At 37.4% G+C, this 23951-nt stretch overlaps 1 protein-coding gene across 1 annotated transcript; it reads left to right on the plus strand.

Annotated features, from left to right (window-relative positions):
• The first annotated feature begins 16110 nt into the window (after positions 1–16110).
• Positions 16111–23016, plus strand: LOC124157686 (ceramide synthase 5). Its single transcript, XM_046532625.1, has 8 exons — positions 16111–16370; positions 16540–16660; positions 16769–16881; positions 17006–17114; positions 17433–17654; positions 17752–17870; positions 20521–20665; positions 21522–23016. The coding sequence occupies exons 1-8, from the start codon at positions 16192–16194 to the stop codon at positions 21642–21644; spliced, it is 1131 nt and encodes a 376-aa protein (XP_046388581.1). The 5' UTR covers positions 16111–16191; the 3' UTR covers positions 21645–23016.
• The last annotated feature ends 935 nt before the right edge of the window (positions 23017–23951 follow it).

Here is a 23951-nt window from a genome sequence, read left to right on the forward strand (position 1 = left end):
TTCAAAAAAACAAAACAATGTATTATTTTTCACTAAAAGAGAATAAAAAACCTGGCTTGCCTGTGATGAAATAACCTTCATAATTGTATATTTATCGCTAACGTTTATATTTTTCTATACAAAAGTACCAGAACGCTGAAAAATTCCCACGCTCCGCGCTCTAAGTCATGAATAGTTAGCTGGTCACGAAATATTTCACTCGAATAAACAATGGATAGGCTCGGTTGATTTGCTTGCAAATGGCATTGAGAAATTAAACGCTTTGGATCGCTCAATGCCATCCACATCGCTTCACCAGCAGAGCGTAGCCATGCCGAGGCATTTTAGCACTTCAAGTTAAGTAACACTTTGAGTGCACTTTCTACCTCATCGAGAGATCGAGGGCCCTCTTCCCGCAACGCTGAGAAGCGTAGCGTTTTCTCTGGGACATTGACCCATTTCTAAATTATATAATTATCACTGCTGCTAGAAAGCGGTAACTCCCAGAAGCAACAGTCCCCACTACGCGGTGAAATAAGTCTCTATGACTTTTCAAAGCAACTTCGGAAATGGGCATGGAAAATTTAGGCTAAATCTTATTTCTACAGCTTCCCTATGAGCTGAGTACTAGCATGGCAATTGATGATCTATGTTGTAGTTGAATTTTCCATACTCAAACATATTTAAAAATTAGATTATGGTCCCCATTCATCCCTCAATGTAGGCCAAAAGAATCAAAAATCATAGTAGTTCATGGAGCAGGGATTGCACATCAGATTTTGGTGATCAAGTTTTAACGATGCATAAACATAAATCTTAAAATACGATATTGAATATCTATATTAAATTAACCACTAAGTGCACCCACGGAGCTAAACATTGAATTTGGGCATAGAAGGTCTAAAAAATTACTGAGATTTTTTAATTTTTCAGAAAAAAAATAATTGACTTAATTTCGATGGCGAGAGCTTTAGACGAGAAACTATCATAACATCAGATCAGTTACGAATGGCATTTTGATAATAATGCTCGGATAATTTTCCTCAGTCTAAGTACCTCATAAAGTATGCAAAGAACCCATAATGGTATCGAGAATTTGGATATATATTTAATGTTAAACTGCCTACTTACCACTTGAAAATTTATGAACAAATTACCGCAATTTGGCGAACGGCAATAATTTCCCCCCTGTTGTCTCCTTCACCCCGAAAAAAAAGTGTTCGTTGACCATCCGCACATCTGTTCATTGAATTATCTATGCGCATTTGATGCTCTATTGATTAAAACTTATAGTGAATGGTATTTATCATCTGCTTTATGAGCATTTGTTGTCCGTAATTTTGTAAACTAACATTATTGCTGCAACAGCCACGGTGAGAACAAGCTCATGCACAGAATTTTTTTCTTTTCCTCCATTAAAAGGAACCACAAAGCTCCTTCTAAAATAAAACATCAGACAGCAAATTTACCCCTGATATTAAATGAATTAAAATCAAAAAAGGCAAAAACTCACCCGGTGAAGTAAATATTAATGTAGCGGTGAGAACCAATCAGTTGACATATTCTGGTGAAAATGCAAACGTATTAGTAGTATCGGTATATAACGATTGTTGCCGGCGATGAAAGCAAATAGACTGAAACTGCTCATTAGTGATCAAGCAATAAACGTGACCATACGAAGTTAGAAACTAGAAATTTTAAAACTTCTTTTCATAAAAGTTTTTCTCCTCCGCTTAAAGAATAAAGGTAAACACTGTAGTTAAACGTTCCTACAAACACAGACATTTGGTACCTAGCTACATTCTGCAGCTAATGCTTCGTTAATGTTGACTATTGATGTTATATTTTAGCCAATTTGGTAGATTTTAGAGATGGCTTTTGCTGTTATTATCTCTTTTGTTTATGTTTTTTCCTATATTTAATATACAAGTAACAATAATGGAGGCGGTAAAAAAATATATCGCAAAAAGTATGCGTAGTTACTGTATAACGAGCCACTTTTTCATTTTATAGAACTTTCCATGGTTATATATAAATTGCCAAAGTAGACACAATTTTGTGAATCATAAACATAGGTAAAATATATGTATATAACATCTCTTATTCAAGTTTTCTTGCGATTCAGAGAAAATGATAAAAAATAACCTCAAAATGAAGAAACTTCCAAGGTTATAACCTTATCTCTGTTCAAATTACAGACATTTGAGAATCGGATGTTCTATGAATGCTCGCCAGGATGGCCATTAGGATTCTTACTTAAAAATGACTTAGAAAATTAAAATTGGCCAATTTTAAAATCTAGATTTTCTTTTATACATTACGCTTCCTATTAAACTTCAACTTTTTTCGCAATTCAGAGAAAATATTACAAAATAACCTCAAAATGAAGGAACTTCTAAGGTTATAGCCTTTTGGCTGTTAAATTGGCTGTTAAAATTTAAATTAACTTAGAAAATTAAAATTTCCCAATTTGTAAATCTAGTTTCTCTTTTTTTTCGAAAATATGCGTGGAAAGTCAGTTATTTAGGTCATATTAGAAATAGAATTTTTTGCACATGGCGTCATCTTCGACCAAAATGTCAGTTTATCTTAATAAATAAATTTCAATGAATCCATTACAACCACATATTGTTGAGTATCGAAATCCATTAAACCGCTACAAGGTTTAAAAAAATCTTGATGACGGAACTCATAATATAGAAAATCCAATTTGAAACTGACAATAAGCGTCATCTATTATTCATAAGCCGGTTTTATTTACGGTATAGCCTGAAATTTTGAAATAAACACGAAATATATTAAAATTTCCAATTTTTTCACCAAGAGAACCAAAAGTCTCAATTTTCCATAAATTAATTTATTTTTCAATCAGGTAATTCTACCGGTTGAGATGGGTTTACATTTTGCGGTTTAGCCCACGATGCCTTTCCTCCTCCCTTTAATTCTACCTATAAATCCTAACCTCTTCCTTCCCCACCCTCGCACTCTCAACGATTTTGCATTGCATTAACGCCGGCGATCCCCATGAATTCCCTCGACTCCAAATAATGTCTGGATTCGCCCCTGAACATTACAAACGCGCATGAAAAACAAGTCCGCCGTCAGCTGCTCTCACGCTGTTTGACGTCCAAAGACCGCGGCGGTCTACGGTGGTCTCCCAGCCCTCGCGGACAGCCCGACCTCTGTTTGACCAAGCGTCGTCCTATCATTTATGACCACGCCTCGTTCTGGAAACTGCCCTATTTCCAGCACCCCACTCAGACCATCCTAGACTCGGTCATCTTGGCGGCGGCCGACGCGTAATCTCCTCACGCCGCTCCGCCGCCGCATAGCCCACAAATGATTCATCCCATCGCACCAAAGGGGACGTCCTCTGCCCCCTCCAGAGGATATCGTTTTGATTTGGTAGACAGGGTAGGGAGTGGGGGAGGAGGAAGTTCCTCGGGTCAGCGAAACGACGCAACCTCTCCGCCAACGAGCAAAACAAACATTGTGCTCGCCCTGACTTTCGCTGGAAGCCGTCAGATCGGCTATAGAGGGCAAGCGAAAGATTTGGGCAGCGATAGGAAAAAAGTGAAGTTTTAAATGGGACATCTGAAATAGACACGAATTTAACAACTCCTCAGAGCAAGTATCGATAGCCTTGTAGTGCCCTCGAGCCGCACGTTTTAATTAGGCATGGAATTTACAAAAGATTAACAAATTATATTGTTTATCATTAACTCTCTATACTTTCACACTTTATACTCCATAATCTCTATAGAATAGGGGAGGAGGTGGAATGAAGTTCCACGGGCCAAAGAAATGACGCAACCTCTCCGCCAAAGAACAAAACAAACATTGTGCTCGCACGACTTTCGCTGGAAAGCCGTCACAACGGCTAAATAGGGCAAGCGAAAGATTTTGGCAGCTGGTGGTAAAAAAGTGAAGTTTTAAATGGAGCATCCGAGTAAAATACATATGAAAAAACTCCTTAGAGCAAGGATCGACTACATTGTAATGCCCCCAAACCGCACGTATGAATTGGCATGGCTTGAATAACGGTATTTTCACGTTTTTCCAATGAATAAATAATGAAACAAAATATTAACAAAAACTATGATTATCGTTCACTTTCTTACTTCCACACTTTTTTATTCCATAATCTCAATCGATTCAACACTACCACGTCATTTTGAAGAGATCGGTTTAGGGCATGATTACTTAAAAATGACGATCACTGCAGCAAGACAGAATAAAATATCAAGCACAAGGAAATATCCATGATCATAAACAAGTTTGCCGCATGCTGGCCGCTACAACACCATTTCTACGCTGTACCAAAGGTACTCACCTTTCTGTCTCCATCTACTCTGCTTGGTTCTTTTTTAACAGCCTTACAATTGCTTGACAATTTCTTAATTGATGTAGAATTGAACTGTTAGTAAAGTTAGACGTTTGCTGCAAACCTCTTGAAACTGCCACTTGCTCTTTGCATGACTTGAGCTAAATTGAGCCTTCGGCTCCCCACAATACTGCTAATTTCGCTGACCTTTCAATCAAATAAGCACGGGGTTTTTAGAAATTTCTTCATACTGATTCAAGCAGCGCAACCATTTTTCAAATTCATATATATGGTATACACAAAAATCAATGGCGCTGGCGTATTATGTTGACTCCAGATACACAAGCTTTTTCGTATCCATTTTATAATATGTAGTTGTGCGCCCGCAAAAGAATTTATTTTCGGCTAGTACTAAATACTGTATCTTTAAATTGTATCTTAAAAACACGGTATATCGAATGAACGGAAATCAATCACTCAGAGAATTCATGAAAATATCTCGTTAAAAATATGTAGTACATACCATAATCGTCGATGCATTTGATCCTGTTTGGAGATTCTATTGTCACAAGTACTTGGTAACAAAATTTTAAAAGTAATAATGATTAAGACCATTAACTACTTTTAGGTGCTTAACCCATCTATGGAGATACTTAAGAGTGATGTTTGAAACAACGTGAAGATGAAACGACAGTCGTGAAAGCTAAGGCATGTATTTAGGCATAAGGAGCCTAGTGGAATGTTTCGTTGCAAGCTGTAATGACTATGGATGATGCCAACGCAAGGACTAAAACGTGATTCAAACCACCTAAGCCCATCCACGCGTCACTTTACGACTTAGGTCTTGAGAAATCTTGCAAAGGAGAAGTACTTCGGTCCTCTTTGTGTCTCGATGAAGAGACAGACATTTTAGACCGAGTATGTCGCCAGCAAGTTGCTTAGAGTGGAACTTAAAATCTCTCTAATTGCATCCGTTAGTACTTTATAGCAGATCTAATCTAATTTATATATCATTGATTGTGATAAGCAGGTATTTTTATGTAATTTTTATTCCACGTCCAATAAAATTTCATTGTCGAATAGCAGTCAGTGCTCGGCGAGTCAGAAATTTCATTTCCTATTGAAACGAAACTCTATAAATTTCTTTTCGAGTTGAAAAAGGATGTAAATCAAAATTATCAAACGTAATTTCATCAGGAATAGATAATTAATAATAATCCCTTGTTAGGGGATAATTCACGTCCTAGAATTCCAAGGAAATGGCTGAAACTAACAAATTAAGACTTTGAAACAGAGCGTCATAAATATATGGCATGCTAAATATACTCCCAATTACAGGCCTTATGTAATAAAACAATAAAAAACTCAAAATGTAAAAAATGTTCACCTAGAGGGCCTCAAATTCCTTAATTATCACTGAATTTCAGTTATATTTCTCCATACTACAAAATTTGCCAAATGTCCTTAAATTGTTTGAATCCGCCCTTGGATCAAATCAAACTGATATATTCGTTTTCGAATAAAATTCGAGCATGTGTAAATAGCAAATGCAAATGACAGTAGAAAAAAAATTTCCTCAATCATCAACGTGTAAAATTTCGATTGTCAGACGTTTCAATTTAGAAATTCATTTCGATGATTCCAATTCTTCTTATCTTTTGACATAATCTTATTCTGATACATTAAAGGATATCTTTGAAATATACCTGATCCGAAACGACTAGATTAAAATGCCACAACTATGCTAATAAATTCACCAATGGTAGAATCTTGTGAACCAACTCCAATTTCATCTATTCACGCATCGACCGTTCGTCGAGTGTTTATGACAATCGCGGAATAATATAGGATAAAGTACTCGACGAATCAAGGGCGTTGAAAGATAATTCCCCACTGTTTATGACTTGGAATGACGAGAAGAATATTTTGCTTCGTTAAAGCATTAATAATCGTCGCTATTCGATGCTAAAAATACTTTTTTCACAAGAGATTTGTTCCGAAGATTTGCGAGGGAGCCATCTTCCCACATCTAGGAACACCAAGACTCGGAACGCTATTTCCTGGAAACGAGTCGATGAGTGGCCCATCTTCGCATTCCCCCTCCCCTTCTAGTTCTAATCGTAGGGAATAGGAGAGTATGTGCAGGGTGAGTCGGTTGGTCGGGGCCATTAGCGCCATCAAGGATAGGTGGGCAATTTGGCGAAGGGTTAGCTGTGGAGGTGGGGGATGAAGCGAGGTAACCCTCCTCAGGGAGAGAGACAGGCATTAGGCCACGCTTAATGAAATGTGGCGAGGAATAGGCCAGCTTCGAGGCAGCGTCGTGTTTGCGGGATTTGTGGGAGTCCTCTTTAATCCTTTTCCCTCCGTGCCTCCGAAGCTATACGACTCGGAGATGCGAAGGAATTCAAGAATGGAGAATTTGCGGACTTCGGTCGAAATATCGATTCGACATCGTTATGTATGGAAAAATAATACTAATAAAAGGTTTAACAGGTTCTTCTAGTAATAATAAATAGCATAATTAAATGTGAACAATTTGTAATTTCACATCAATTTTATGCCGTAAGATCTAGGTTTCGACTTGGAGCGTCATTACCCGTTAATGGCATGCAGAAAAAAAATATTGTTGACCATTTTCACGCTTCTGAAGTCGTGATTAAGAATTTCGAGCTTTTAACTGCCGCTAATTTTACTCGCTACTCGCTGCAGTTTAATTATGGCCGTGTATTTTTACTATCGCATCCTCACTATGGCATCACGAGTTACTTCAACGTAGGAAACTATCCTTCATAAATCATTAAAAATAAATATTTACATTTTTCAAAGTAGCGGCAGTTAAAAGCTCTACATTCGCAATACATATCAGAAGAGTGAAAATGGTCAACAACGTTTTTATTCTATGTATATCTACTAATAAATACTAAATACGTCATAAACTATTACATTTATGTGGAATCAAAAAGTCATATTATATTTCATTCTGTTAATTCGGTTCCATGAAGTCACGCCCCCGAAAACGAATTGAAAAATTTTTATTTAAAAAAATGTATCGTTGTCTCTTTTTTTCGTATTACGACAGGCATCTTTTTTAGAAAGTGTGTGTATTTCAACTCCGACCGAGTATTTATGAAGGCATGCAAATAAAATCAGTTCCCTAATATCATTAACTAGAACATACAACACGAGTGTGGTGAATTTAACATTTACTGCCCCGGTAAAACCTATTCCAGGGGCCGTATTCTGTATTTTGTCGTTACCGCACCGATCGGTTTCCCTTTCAAGCCCACCGACTGGACATCATTCCGTACCGACAACGGTTTCCGTACCGACGACGGCACTTTCAGCGATTCTGTAAGGTCGTCGGTTTCAAACCGGTCGGTACGGTTCCCCTTCCTTCCCAAACAGGGAAAATCCGAATATATCCGAAGTTAGAAGTCATCTAACGTGTTACCACCAATGAAAGAAGGGTAAAACAAGTGAAGACCCATTGGCACAGTTTGTTGTCGTCATTCTCAATCTTTTTATTTGCGGAAATTATGACTTATTGCTAGATTAAGATAATCGATATTGAATAAGTTGTTAACAATGCTTATATAATGTGTGGTGGTAATGCTGTGCCTACGGAATCGAAGGAAACAATATTACAACATCACAATAAAGTTTGAACATTTTGGAGATTGTTGTTGCTGGAATGAATAATTGAAACTATCCTAGAGATAGTAGTTTATTTTTTTAAATATTGGTTCCGTATATTGCTTCCGTTGTCGGTACGGAATGATGTCCAGTCGGTGGGCTTGAAAGGGAAACCGACCGGTGCGGCACCGACGAAATACAGAATACGGCCCCAGGATGGAAATCGAACTACGACCAGCCTTCCAGGACAATGTGCTGACCATTATGCCAACCAAGTCCGGAAAAGTAAAAGATTCGAGGCTCGATTCCCAGTCCAAGGTTTTAACGGAACGGTAATTGATGTGAAGGATAGTTTCCTAAGTTGTAGTAACTCGTGGATCCATAGTGACGATGTAGTAGTAAAGGCCCAATTAAACCGCAGCGAATAGCGAGTGAAATTATTCAAATAACGGCAGTCAAAAGCTCTATATTCGTAATCACGACTTCAGAAGTGTGAAAATGGTTAATACTATTTTCTTCTATATGTCCAGCAGATCTTGAAATACAATATACATACCTTTTGTCTTACATGATTTCGGCGCAGTTATGTCCACGGGTTCGATTTGTTGTATGTGATAGCCTATTTCAGCGGGTAAATAATGTGATATAATAAGGATAATAAGTATGAAAATGTAAAAGCTATCCTATCCTCTACCATAGATTCTTAAATACTGTTCGATGCAATATCACTTCAGTTGCGAACATAGAGGTTAGCTTCCTGCACGCAGAGTGAGCTATTAAAACGTAGCTTCGAATCAATGCATACAAACTCAATGCACTTTTTGGATTGCGAGATTGTGGGATTTCCATTGATCATAGTGCAAAAGGGTTGCATAATGAGATTCACGAATGGGATGAACACCTCAAGCTATTTAGAAACTGAATCAGCCTTTGGTGACAGGTCTGTGACAAGAAAGGACGATAATAATGGACAGGAGTATCATCGAGGCTGTCCCTCGCATGCACGACAAGGCAGCAGAAACATGCTGCGCATGAAAATGGAGATGCAACGGTTTTGGATGCAAATGTGCGACTCCTTCTGTACCTTGATGTTACTTATATATAGCTCGTAATTGAGATATCGCAAAGGAAATTCAGTCTTCGGGATAACTTCACCGAAGCGAGTGCGAGAGCTAAAGAGAGAATAAATGAGTTTTTAAAATTGGGATTTTGGAAGACGAAAATGAGATTAATAGCTATATATAAAAAGGGGAATGGGAGTATCATAATATTATAATAAATATATAATTATAACAATAAATAACAGATTATAATGGTTATCTACAGGCGAAAAAAAATATTTAACTGAAGATTTTCGTGATGCAAACAAATAAATTTTTGAAATGGAAAAAAAAACCTAAAGGCTTTAAAAAGATTAAAGGTCTGGTTCTAACCGGTCAGGGTACAATGGAAGGTGTCAGGAAAATGTAAGTGTGGGCAGGGAATCACGGTATAAATGCATTAATGAGAAAGATGAGTTTTCAACACGCAACATGCATGCAATAATATGGCAATGAAACTCTGACATACTAACATAATTGTAAGTGTATCGTATATAAAGCCAGTGTGCGACATATGAGATCTGTTTGTGGTAAAAATTAATGGGATAATATGAGAGTGAATGTTGGACACGAAAAAATGTAGAAAAATGCTACGAAAATAGGGGTTAGATAAAACAGCACGCTCGATTTATTTGACTCTGTCAGATGAGTATGGTTCGTGAACAGTTTATGAAAGAAAAGTTAATGAAAAAAACGAGAACTTAAGGTTAGAACGGAACGGAAATTAGTGAATAAATATGATGATTTGCAGTCTTCTATGACGAATTTAAGTTTAGAGCAACTTATCAAAATAGCAAGTAAAAACATTGCATTCTTAACTTTATCCATCTCCACTCTTGACTAGTGCCTCAATGAAGAAATAATATTATCCCTAATTTTTCCTCTTGGATTTTTTTCTTTACGCGGAAAAAAGAGTCAAATTTTTTCCCTAAGGAAATAGGAAATTTCAGACCAGCATGGAGGAGAAAATTGTAATAGAGCCGGTCTCCAAGGTCTCCGAGTTGATGAGTTCTCTTAACTATGCTTGAAAAGAGTGTTTGTAGACTTACTCGCTTATAAATGAAAGCATTATCGTAGAGCTGTAAGACTAATAAAAGGTAATGCAGGTTGTGGTGATGTTTGAAGTCAAGAACGTATTTATTTTAACATCTTAATTAGCAGTATTTGCTCTGGCGTCTACTGCTGTATTAATTATCCAAGAGAGGACTACTTACGATAGGCTACGCCATTGCACTAATAACAAAGACAATAAAATCAACTAAAGGCATCATGTAAGCCCACTACACCGAGGAAAATTACGTCACGGACACTTCTTCTTACGCCTGTACAAAGATTTAAAACGTTGCGAAGTATCTTCCGAAGCTCAAAACTGCACAAAAACCCGCTAAGACAACTCATTCACAGTAGTAATCATAAATAGTAGAGTTTGGACAATGGACTCTTATCATCATGGAGAGCTTAGTATTCGCCACTGGAGCAGGATTTGTGGGGAAGAAAATATTTCGGGGGTAGAAGGGCTGAGACTGTATTTTACTAACTTTTCAGTGGGTTTAAACTTTTTAATTACCCCGCTATTTTAATGTATTTTTTGCAACTGAAATATTTTCCACGGCAAGAAGTTTATTAAAAAATTTGAACTGTATGTACACACTGTGGAAATTGAAGCTATTATTATCCAATCAAATGTAACGACACTGCTAATTTTACCAATATATAGCCACCGTTCTTCGGTGAATTTTGCTCACATAGACTCAATCCTATAGGAAACGTATCTTATTTCAAAATGCAAACTGAATGGAGGGTCAATTTTAAAGCGCGTACTCTTGGAAAAATCGACTTCTGCCCTTGAATCGATATCTACACATAACCCATGCCATTCGGATTGGAATTGTAATATTTACCGCGACCAGAATCCAAACCGTAGCCGCTGTGATGAGGACTCGGAACAGCAGAAATTGGAGCATTCGCATTATTTTGTTCGCCATGTAACCGCTCATGTAACTAATTTATAGTAAACTGTTGCTTCCTTCTACCGCCTCATTCATGCATCCCAAAAAATTCATGACGGCTTGTAATTCATGGTTAAAAAACCACCGAATGCCTGTTTTTCTTTCGCATGAAAGGTAAAAATGTAACAATGAAATTATATATTTTCTTCTGGTAGAATGTATACCTACTAAATACGCACTGCATTAAATCAATGCTTTCATGATATTTACACACTGGCTATAATAGCTGAATAAGGTGTTAAAAACCTTGCATGCGATTGAGCTGTAAGTAGGACGGCGGATCTGTTGATGAGAGACAGAATTTAGCATGATGAATCATGGTATTAATACCGTGTGTGAAGATATTTAACAAACGGCCTTGCCTCAAAAGAATCTATTGAATTATTATCCCTCTGTTGCATTTTTACGCATCTGAATTACTTCAAATTATGGTTTTCTGAAGGAATTTTTAGATCGTGTCCCAAAATGTTAACCGTATGTGTCTCTGTCACGGTTTGAGTCACGCGTTCTCCCACACAAGCTCAGCAGGACGTAGGTCAGTTTTTCTTCAAGGGGAAAGTGGGCATATCCCTCCGGAGGAATTTAGGGTATTTTTAGGCCTAGGTTGATTCTTGCCTGCGATGAGGGAAAGGAAGAGAAACGCTGAGGAAAAAAAAGCTGCTGTTGCCAAAAATATTTTGCGAGTATTGTCCCAAGTGTCTGTCCTTTTACTGATAAATTTCGTCTGAAAATAATAAAAATTTTCTAACACCATGGTGTTTCCAAAGAAAGGATTTATGAAATATTACTACTCAATTATTCTGAAAGTGTTCCATTTCAATTTTACGTACGAAGAACATTAACAGACGAAACGAGAAAATATGACTGACTCCACGATCTAACCTCTAAAAAAAACTGGAAATTTTAAAAACGCCAGCAAAAAATGTACCTTCTCAGTAGATGAATTGAATTCACGGAAAATAAAATGTAGTTTAGGAGAAAGCCTTTACATAATGACGTATGCGACTATCCAGGACTATCTGAAAAAGAAAATATTACCTTCCTTCTAACTTCCTCCAGCCATTACTCTCTATTTCAGTTTTAATTTCAATATTTTCCTCATTACGAAGTTTTACCATAAAATTACCCAATATTTTTACTGTCGCATCTCCTCTATTGTGGTATTTTTCCTGAAATAGTTATTTTCTTATCCTTTTATCACCCATTTTTCTTTAGATTGCCCATGTTGATCACAAGTGTCGTACTCGTTAATCGAAATGTCATCCGACACACTCAGTAACTTATGCTAAGCCAACATTACGCCGTCATTTTTTCCGTCCCTCACAGTTATAGCTCCAGCGATGGGTTTTCAGGATCCAAAAGAGTCATCACTCGACCCATCATTTTCTGAATCACACGGTCATCCCCACAATCCCTCATTCCATCGCTTATTCCGTCGCTTTCCGTATTTATAACATTCATTCAATTAATAGCCAAGAGTTACGTTACAATCGCTGTTAGCCGCCGAGCGTACTGATTGGCTGAAGGACGGTGCCAAACGCCACGCAAGCAAAGATAGGATCCAGGATATTTTCTGGGGGGCACCAGGGTCTGACAGGGAAACGGGTTTCTCATATTTGGGATGAAAAACTACATGCAACAATGATTCTAGGAAATGTACTCTTAATTTTAACGTAACAGTTATTGATATGTAAATATTTATTACATTTATATTAAAATATACGATTTATTCATATTTTTATTAAAAATCTTGTCTATTTTTTAAGCGTCTGGGGGAGGGGAGCACGTGCCCCATTTCCCCCGCCCCCCTTAATCCGCCTATGGCGTCAGCGATGGTTTCGATGATGGATAAAGAGACGAGCCGAGTGATGGAGAAAGGGATGGGATTTCCATCCCTCGAGCCATCGCGAGAATGATCGAGTGAAACAGTCATTTCTTCCGACATCATAGGTGCGATTGCTGGAGCTATTCCTCGGAAAGGATGGGAAAAATGATCTTGTGATTCAGCCTTTATTAAAGGCAATCGAGAGAAGGACCCTAGTCCGCTGACGGATCCCCCATCACCCTGGCCCACCCTGGCAGCCACACCATTCGACCGATCTCTTCAATCAGCGTTCATTAACTCCTCTCCCCACGAGTGCCACTTGTTAATTGCACGGCCCTGCAAGTGGAATAGACACTGCAGTGTCGCGAACGGAACAGAGGAAGCCAGAGCTCGAGGCTATGAGGTTTAGCGGAGTGCAGAAACGGAAAGAAATTATACCGATATGCTAACAGAATGATGAAATTGGAGTTCGGGTTGGTATGGTGGCCAGAGTGTAGGAGCGTGGGCTCGGGTTCAAATCCCGGCGCTGGAAGAGAATATTCATAGATTACCCGATCCCTGCTTGAATGTTGTGTGGAGGACATTTCAAGTACAGCACTCCGCCCGTCGGATGGGACTTTTGGCCGTGGTCCCCTTGGTCCCTTTTGTTCAGAGCCGGGTTTCTCTCCATCCTTCCTTCTCTACTCTTCCCTCATAACGCAAATGAGTTCAGCTGCCGGTTAGCTGTCCTCCAAACACCATACCGTACCGAATAATGAAATTCACGAGCTTATCTTCAAAAGAAAATGAAAATAGGAATCTCCGAAAGCGAATTTGGGGCAGGCTAGGCTACCATCATCGGAGAGGAGAATGTGTCCTAGGACAGGTGTAAGATATGAGGCTGCAATCTGGATACTGGTATGGCTCCCTATGGTATTATGAGGATACCATATTTTGGAAACAGGCCCTTCCCATCACATCATGTAATGTCAAGCGATCCCGGTCCTTCCGGAAAAAGGCAATGAAAACCAGCCAACATCTTCAGCGCAAGGGCTGATTCAAGGAAAGGAACATTTTCAAATTAAACTTGCTTGATCTATCGCAAAATATTTCAGGGTTATAGACATTTGCTACTCGATTAAATTCTGGTTAGTAACATATTCAGCTACGGGTAGTGCCAAGAATTTTATAGATGAAGGTCAATCTTAAGCACGGCGCGTATCCAGGAATTTCCCAGGAGTTCCCGAAGAGCAAGCCAGTCGCGGTAACCAGCCTTCCATTTTGGGCACCTAAGGTTTTGAAAAACATTCTTTAATTCATTCTGAGAGCTTAATCGTGAAAGAAAAAATATAAATCTACTTAAATTAAACTAGTTTTGATGCAAATAATTATGAGTTAATAAACGTAGCAGTCACAGAATAGGTACAAAGTTAAGTCGTATGCGCAATATTTTTGGAAACCTGGAATTTTTTCCTGTAGAACTAAAGCCCACCAAACCCTTGCCCGCCACGCAGGGGCGCAGCCAGGAATTGAGGCTGGGGGGGTTTAGATGCAACTAATACCGAGGTGTGTGGGGGTATGGAATACCCACCAGGATAAGCAATGGGTGCGAGATTAATAAATTGCGGAATTTTAAGATAAATGGTTCAAAATGGTGAGTTTTGCGGCTTTCTGAGGGATAATTTATTAATCCTTACACTATTTTATTAGTAATATCAATCCAATTAAGTAAAATGAATTAAACTTTAAAATTTTTCTGGGCTCTGGGGGAGGGTTTATCCCCCAAATCCCCCCCCCCTCGCTGCGCCACTGCCGCCACGCGCAATGTGCATTCTCAATAATGCATGCTATGCGAAGCGCTGCGAGGTAAATTTAGTATTCGAGGCACGTATGGCGTCCACGACAACCAAGTCAGGTAAGCGATCCTTCCCATATACGCATGAATAAGGGGTGGGGTACGATGTATGTACTTTATCCAACATCATATCCTTACTGGAGTCCGCGGCCCACTCACTACCTCTCTACGGTCACTCATCAGTTCAGCCCAGTGGAGCTAAAGGTTGGCTGTTTCTCAAGGACGCAATGCATCCTTTATACAGACCAAGAGTAAAACAAGGACCAGTAAAAAATCATGGCATGGAAGAAATCTACTTAGAGTAATTTTATTAGTTATTGACTCCGGTTTTGTTGAAGCCTTAAGCTCCGACTATGTGGAAGTGGTTAGTTCTATTCTATTTTAGGGTCCTAATCGTCCTAATGTTTCTTTTACTGATCAAAGCCGAAGCAAGGAACGATTTTGAGGGAATCTTTTAAACAGGGGGTACATTGGGGAGGGTTTCTTTGAGGCGTTACACTCAAAACTGGACTTCCCAAAAATTTATGGTGGGAAGGGGATTTGAACCCCAACCACCCTTTTCCCCGCCAGCAATGGCATCGCTACCGGCATTAGCGTAACTAGGAATATGCTTCGGAGGGATGGAGGGTTCTGGAGGAGACCCCTCCCCTTACCTTCCCCCCAGACAACGTGAAAATTTTTGAAAACTGACATGCCTGGAAAATAAATTGTACACCATTTTGTCACTTGAAATTTGGGCTTCACACGTAATTCTGCAGGAAATCATCACAGCAGAGAAAACATTAGTGTACTATAAAATTTTCTGAGACTTTGGGGGGGTAACTATGCCCTCATTCTTCCCCCCATAGTTACGCCACTGGTTACCGGTATATTTCCGAAACCGGTATACTTTTGGACAATAGTAATCCGTCTCCAACTTCAATTTTCCAATTTCTTAAATTTTACTATTTCCTTTCCTAAAGATCCTTAATTGATATAAACAGAAATAAATTTAAAGGAAAATCTTCACTAAAAATATTCATATTTAAAGCAATAAAAACTGATTGTTTAATTAGCGGAGAGGATTGGCAACTGCAGTCTCTCGTCCCACTCGTAGCTACTCTCACGTTGCCCAGTGGTAGGTATACGAAAAAATTAATTCTGCATAAGTGTCATTTTCAACGAGGTTAGCAGCTCGAAAAAAATTATGAAAGAACTCTTGGAACCATTACCATTAGATAGTTTAGATGGAAATGATTTGAAATATCGATAAAAAGAGTTTTCAGCTAGATAAGTCTCGTTGGTTAGGTTAAGTGCTACAAAAAACTTCAAGATGCAATTATTAGTCATCACCACCAATCGATTCAGCGAGCGTGACCGGACGTGACGTAATCAGCGGTAAATTACGATAACCCGCGCAGATGGCGTTACAAGCGCCTCAGTCGGCGAAACGCTGGGAACGTTATTGTCGGCTGAGGAGATTGTGGTGTGCAGTGTTTTCTTGAATAATGGAAGCAGTTCAAATATTGACGAATACATTTTGGTCTGAGCATGTATGGTTACCTCCAAATACAACATGGGCTGACTTAGCGAAAAATGATGTCGTTAGGCACACTGATTATCGGGATTTAATATATCCCTTGCCCATGGCTTTGGTTATACTGCTCGTGAGATATGTCTTTGAACGGTAAATATTTAAGCTACAGTTATGCGATCGATGGATATGTGTGCTTTTCACGCACTGGTTTTATTTTGTGGATTGTTGTATTGAGTGATGTGAAAGTATCGAGTATTGAGTGATGCCGACCACGCCTTCGTTTCAAAACAACTCATACATTTTACTGTTAAAATTTCAGTTTCTGGTTTGCGCCAATTGGATTGTCACTGGGAATAAAAAATTGCAGGCAAAAGAAAGCTCCGCCCAATGCAATTCTGGAGAAGGCTTACTCTGCGAAAGGAAAAATAAAGCATAAACAGGTAAGAGGTCAATAGACTCAAAAAGTACTGATTGCAAATAATGTGACATAATGAATCGTTATTCCCCCTCTTTATGTCTCAGTGTTTGTTATTCTTATATTGTCTCAGATTAAAGGTTTAGCTAAGCAGTTAGATTGGTCCGAAAGGCAGGTTGAACGGTGGTTACGCCTTAGACATTCCCAAGATAAACCATCAACCTTAACAAAATTCTGTGAAAACAGGTAATGATGCGTTTGTAAAGTTGGCATTCAGAAGTTGATTTTGTGAAGTATAGATGTATTGGTGGTATATATTTTCTTAGACTATGAGATACTTAGCTTTAATTTTTTTTTAATGTTCCTTCAGCTGGAGGTGTTTCTACTATTTTTCGGCGTTCCACTATGGAGTATTTTGCCTTTGGGATAAGGCGTGGTTGTGGGACATAAATGAGTGTTGGAATGGTTATCCTCATCAGGTGGGCCATGATTTATTTTATCGATATCTTCTTTCACATTATTCTGTTATTAAGGGTATTTTGCTACTTAAGTCTGCACCTGGTGAAATTCATGATATATGATTTCACATTCTCGTGTGAGAGTCCTTCCAATTATTTTTGTCTTCAGTTTTAATAGTTATGTAACTGTACTAATTTTATATCAGACTTTCTCCAGTGTGGCAAATTCAAATTGAAGTGATAAAATCTGGAGTTATCGTTGTGTTTCATATTCCCTACTTTGGATAATGCATTATGGTTGATTCCTGGTTATTTTATCCACTCTTCTCTCTTTTTCAGTCACTTAGTGATGATGTTTGGTGGTACTACATGATCTCTCTGGCCTTCTATTGGTCTCTGACTGTATCTCAATTCACTGATGTCCGGCGAAAGGATTTCTGGCAAATGTTTGTTCACCACATGGCAGCAATTTCCCTTCTGTCCTTTTCGTGGATTTGTAATCTCACTCGTATTGGCACCCTAGTCCTCCTTGTGCACGACGTAGCTGATATCTTACTCGAGGTAAGTTTACGATGAAAGTATTGAACGTCAAATGCTGAAACTTAACTTTCTTCCTGTAAGTCTGTGGAATTATCAAATGAATTCTTTTTTTTTATAGGCAGCAAAAATGGCCAAGTATTCAGGATATCAGCGAGTTTGTGATATCGTATTTGCCGTTTTCACTGTCACTTGGATAGTGACTAGGTTAGGGGTCTATCCATTTTGGATCATATACAGGTATGTGCCATCTAATGATACACTATTATTATATACAGAAGGCTCTCAGTAGCTAATTTATAGTCTGAGTCAGGTTCGAAAGCCATGTATTGGAAATTCTGGAGTTTCATAAGTTCTATAATTGAAAACAGAACTGTTTTAATGATCCTGGACCAGTCTTTAGGCCTGTTTACACATTATCTTAGCTTTTTTAATGTAATGTCTAAATGTGCAAACATAATAATGAATGCCAAAGTGCAGTGTGTAAACACCCAACTTCTGCGAATGCATGAATAGAAAATAGAACCTGTTCTAATTTGATTCATGGATTTTTACATGTTCCGTTTCTCAAAAATCATTCATGCAATCAGACAGAATCTCATACGTGCTTACGTATTGTGTAAACAGGCCATATTAAGTGTCTGTGTCCCTACTATTTCTAAGTGGTAACTTATTTCATGGCTAATGAATGCCATTATTTCATATTTAGGTTGAGGATGAAAACAATAAGGCATTAAAAGAAAAATGTAAAATTTTAACTCAAATCGGCAATTGATTAACAACTGATTGACAAACTTGGTGATGAAAAGGACTTTCAAGGATGTGTTTTAATTTAGTGAATTCTATGCAGTGTATGATATTCTCATCTACACCGTTGAGTTACTTCAAATCTTTTCCCAATAAAGTCATTGCAATGAGCCTCCCTTATTTTTGGATGATTTCATCTCTGAGGAATTCAATTTATTGCATTTGATTTTTAAATTTATTCAAGCACATTACAATGTGGAATATTTTTTAAGGAAAGAGTGGTGACAGGAGTTTAATTAGAATAGCAAGCTAATGGAATGTTTCCAATTGTAATTTGGTTTAGAAGTCTGCCTCATTTCTAAAGTGTAGAAGATTAATAGTTGGCCCTTAAACATTTCCTGGTTTAATTGTTTTTTTTATTAAATTTGCCATTTGCTGAGATAGGTTGTCGGCTGTGAAACTTTTGGGCTACAGCTGTGCTCTAAATGTATGTTCTACATAAGGTCACAATTTCTGCTAACTAAATTTAATCTCGCAGAAGTTATAGAATCATTTTTGTGAGCAAATATTTCTGGAGAAACTGCAAGCCAAGCTTGGATTTCCAAGCTGTGGACTTAATTTGTGGTCATTAAGCACCTAAATGTGCTGGTGGATGTAAAATTATGTATTATTATGTTAGAAATTAAGACTTGATGTTTGTGTGTTTTATCTGCTGCAGATGCTACTAACACAATCCTTGTGGAATGAAAAGTTCAAATTAGCCAGAAGTGAAAACACAGTTGTATTAGTAGATCACAGTTCAAATATCTAGGGAAAGGCTGAAAATGTACATCTTGTATAAATGGAGGTAATGGAACGCCCACTTTTGTATATGTAGTTTTGTCTAATAGAGAATAGAAATTGCACCATACTGAATCTGCCTTGTGTACAGACCAGATGCTCCTTTCAAATTTGAAGGCTTTTCGGTTGTTCTTCTCTGATTTTTCTATGAGTTCGGGTACCAATTATGGATAGCAAGGTTGAGTTGGGAGATTTTTCCTTCAACTTAGATTGGTAACAACCCTGATATGTTGGGAAATTCTCCCTGCAATATTACACCATCTCATTTTCGTTGCAACACTTAGTGTGATGTTGTATTCAATATTTCATGGAGTGCAGATATTATTTTGGCTGTTAAGTTCAATTCATGCATTCTTCCATTGATTTGTGCTTAACATGTCCTTCTATCCAATATTAGGTGTTGTATGATCTTAGGTTTTCCCAGCGTATCAGTTGCAGACAAGTTTCTTGGGTTTTCCACCGGTTGATGTCATCCATTTCTCCCGACATTTCGATCCGCGACTTGCTGATCATCCTCAGGGGATCTTCCGAATGACATGAACGACATCAACCGGTGGAAAACCCAAGAAACTTTTCTGCGATAATAGGTGTATTTTCTTTTATTTCACTGTCTCATAATTTGGCAGGGAAAATAAAATATGTGCATCAAAACTTAAAGAAATCTATGCTGGTGTGCAAGTGTAAAAATGAGTGCTTCGGTTGTTTCATTAATGATGTTCGTGCTGATTTAATTAATGTGATATATTTGCTTTATTTGAAATTAGTATTTGACTTGTAGAGGAATAATTACTTCGTTTTCTCATATTCTGAGTGCAAAATTTTGTATTGAAACCCTATGCATGAAGATGAAATTTTGTAATGAGGCCAACATGATGGTTCTTGTATGTGTAATTCTTGTTTAACCAAGGGTAGTCCATTTTTTTGCTGCAAGGGAGCAATTTTAATCCTCTGGGAGATGATTATTTGTGTTTTCAGTTGTAAGAGAAGGGCTGTGCTCACATTTCTTTCAATATGTCGAATAATTTAGTCCAGAGTTCTAATTCTCTTATCTTAGAGCTGTCGATATTAACTCGAGGTATTTTTAGATGAAGAAATCCATAGCTATGCATTATTTTTCCTGCTAATTATAATTATACTGTTAACTCTGAGAAAAGTTATGCCTTCAGATTTAGTCATATAGTGGTGGTGACATAAAGAGTTATCTATTTTCCTTATTTATTGTTTTCAAGTTATTTGATAGTATCATCATATTCCATTATCATTTGTGCATTGTATGCTGATTGGATTTATTTCATCATTCCAGCACAACAATTGAGGCTCCTAAGTTTGTGGCTATGTTCCCTGCATACTACATTTTTAACTCTCTCCTCATCTTGTTGCTGCTGCTTCATGTTATATGGACATACCTGATTTTGAAAATTGTTTTCAACTCCCTGAAAGCTGGTCAGGTTAGTATATTGTCATTTTTTGACCAGGCATGGTACCTACTCAGTGGTGTTACTGTACTGGTTGGTAGCTATATGTGAAATTAGCCATTTAAGTCGATGAAATTATGAAATTACTTCCTGAGATAAATATCAGAGTATACCTGAAGTGATTAGTGACCATAATTTAAATGTGATGGATAATTTTCCTGAACAGAGAAAATTCTGAAACCTCCTGCAGTTAATGACTAATGCTAGTGTGTCATGATGAAGTCTTAATATTGTGTTTTCTGAGGCAATCATTACCCTCAGAAAGTGCATCAAAGCATGAATTGTGTCTGAGATTATACTTTGCTGTGTTGCTTAATGGAGGATACATCAAACTCAATTTTTTTAATTTGCTACTCATCTAATTAAGTCAAGGAATGTCCAAATATTGGTACTGCATTACAAGTTACAGGAATTTTACGTTTCATAGCTAATAGTTAATTTTAAACTTTCTGTGTGTGGATAGTGTCTAAGATTGAACCCTACTTAAAATTTACATAATGATGCTATTGATACGTCCCATCACTTACAGGAACAAATGAATGGCTATTATTGCCAAATAATTTAATCTATTAATGGATTGCATGATTCTTTAAATAGATGGAGATGAGAACTTGAACTTATCCCATAGGCCCTATAGCATAGGGGATTATTGTAAAACTTACTGCGAGCTTGCTATGTTATAAAATTGGCATTAATGATCATGACCAAAACTAACTTTTGATGTTGCTGAGCATGTATTTATCAAGTGGCCTTAGTGTATGGCATATAGCTGTTTTAGAATTTTTGTTCTACTGTAATAGTTGATGTGATAAATTCTTTTTCTTTGCAGATGGAAGGAGATATTCGGAGTTCCTCTTGTGATGATGTGTCATCAGAAGAAAAGCATGGTACTTCAAATGGTGTGCAGCCTAAAGGAAGGTCTGTTTCCCCAAAAATCCCAGTGACTGAATAAGGCAATGACTCGTGTGATATTAGTGTGACAAAAGTTACTCCTGTGGTGTGAGCTGATGACCTGAGGTCATGAAAATGTTTGTGAGTGTGACTAAGCTAATTGAATGCAGCTTTAAGCAGCTGTGTTTCTTAACATGTCATTCCTTTGCATTTTAATGGAAGCCAAGTGTTCTGTTATGTTTTAATGCAGCAGTGTTTGATGGTCACCTCCCTTAAATGAGAATCAATGAAAGAACTTCAGCATTTGAGCATCACGTTATTTTTTCCTGGAAATTACCAAAAATTATTCAGAAGTTGTATGTATGGTAGCTTTGCGTGTTTGGATACTCACTTATAATTGTCCATGTTGCACCAGTTATAAGTGGTGCTTATTCTAGAAGTAATTATTCAAAAGAATTCGATTGTATATTCATCTAAGGGTAACGTTTCTATCCCACCTTTCTTTTTGTGTGCGCTTAATAATGAGTAAAATTCGAGGATCTATGGACTGTATGAGGACAGATTTCTGAGTATATAATTAGCACAGGTTTTTACCAGTGTTCAACTACTTGTGTGCAGTGGAGTTTCAGTGAAGTGTCTTATGTATATTTTCATACTAAACAAGTGTGTTGAGTGTGTCAATGCTTTCCTTCCACCCAGGAGAGCTGTGCTTGATAATTGTTGTATGGTAATTTTATTTTACCTAAAGCAAGAAAGTTTGTTGTGATTGACTCCCAGGTATTCAAGGATATTGTTCAGAGAAAATTTCTATCTATTGTCTAGTTGAAAATAATTGTAGGGAGCTGGAAGAAAGTTTATAGAGTGAAGTTGGTACGTATTTGGGACCCTTGTTGGAGCCCTCCACAATTGCCATTTTGTCTCAAATGTACATCTTTGCTCTTCAAATGTGATATTTGGAATTGCATTGAAGTTTTATGCTGTTTTTAAGTCTTGTTGCCAAGTATTAATTCTCTTTTACTGTTAAATCTAGTAGCATAAAAAGATTTCTGGCAATATTCATTGGGAATAGCTTCGCTTCTTGTTTATGCATGTGCTTTGTATAATTTGCACATTCTCCTCTATGATTTTTTTCTTGAGCATATATTTAAACTGCTATGCAGACCAAATTTTATCAATCACTCATAAGCTTTGTGTATGAAAATGTTGAATGATTTTTAAGAAATAAGAGTGGAATTGTCCTGTGTAAGGATGCCATAATTATGCCTATTGTCTTGAAGCATTTCTTTGGATCATGGATATGGCACATGTTGTGAGTTTAGTACTGTGATTCAGATGAAGTTGCTAATTATGTCATTATTTTTTCTAAGTATTTGTTTAACCTGTTGTAAATTGAGAGAGGCAAGTTTAATACATCTCAACTGAAGTAAACTGCATTTATTTGCATTTAAATTTTTATATTTGAACATGAGTTCCCCTGATTCCTATACTTCTATTGTCCACATATCAAATTTATTCCATAATTATACTTAAATATGTTTTTCCCTGCTTATAGAGCATCATTAAATCTAAATGAAACAATTTCTGATCCTGTGTGAAGAGTTCTCAGGATTGCCACATGGTCAGAAACTGCATTACTGCCAATGTTTCGATGTCCAACTCAGCCTTCATCCTCAGGGCTATGAATTTCAAATGAGAATTTTTCTTGCTTATATAGTCACTCTGGTGGTCGAAACGTTGGCAGTAATGCAGTTCCTGACCTGGTGGTAATCCCAAGAACTCTTCACGCAGTCTATTATCTGGGAAATCTCTAAAGGGTCTTGCTGGTTAAGATGGTGAAAAGTGCCCCAGATGTTTTGAAAAATAAAAAATATACACTTAAAGTGCATCAAAAATTATGTTTCCCCAAATATTCAGTCATATTGTCGCACTACTAATTAATTGGCTCAAATGCTGGCGATAAATTCATGGTTAATTAAAGGCAGGAGATATGAAAAAAAATCATTTTTGGCAGACATTGTATATCTCGAAGCATGAAAATGAACTTAAAGCTTGACAGTATGGTTATAACCATTAATTACAATTTATTTTAGTGAGATAGGCATTTTTTATATTAATCTTTATTCTTAATTAATAATATTACGAACTGATCAACAATCATTGGTCTAAACAATCAAATCAAATATCGTCCTGGAATACATAGATTCAAATGGCGCAGAGCAGTTATTCGTGTTTTTGACAGTGTTCCACCAATTTAAAAAATCTGAAAAAAATTTTATACTTTGATGTAGGGGTAACAACATATATTTTTTTCGGCGTCTCTATCGTTTCCTAAAAATTTTAATTTAATTTTGAAAATTTCAAACTTATG

This window comes from Ischnura elegans, chromosome 4 (genome assembly GCF_921293095.1).
Source record: "Ischnura elegans chromosome 4, ioIscEleg1.1, whole genome shotgun sequence".
Taxonomy (NCBI): domain Eukaryota; kingdom Metazoa; phylum Arthropoda; class Insecta; order Odonata; family Coenagrionidae; genus Ischnura; species Ischnura elegans.

Coding starts and splice junctions, on each gene's coding strand:
- LOC124157686 (XM_046532625.1), top strand. CDS start 16,192: ATGGAAGCAGTTCAAATATTGACGAATACATTTTGGTCTGAGCATGTA. Junction 16,371..16,539: donor GTGAGATATGTCTTTGAACG/GTAAATATTTAA, acceptor TTAAAATTTCAG/TTTCTGGTTTGCGCCAATTG. Junction 17,655..17,751: donor TAGCTGATATCTTACTCGAG/GTAAGTTTACGA, acceptor TTTTTTTTATAG/GCAGCAAAAATGGCCAAGTA.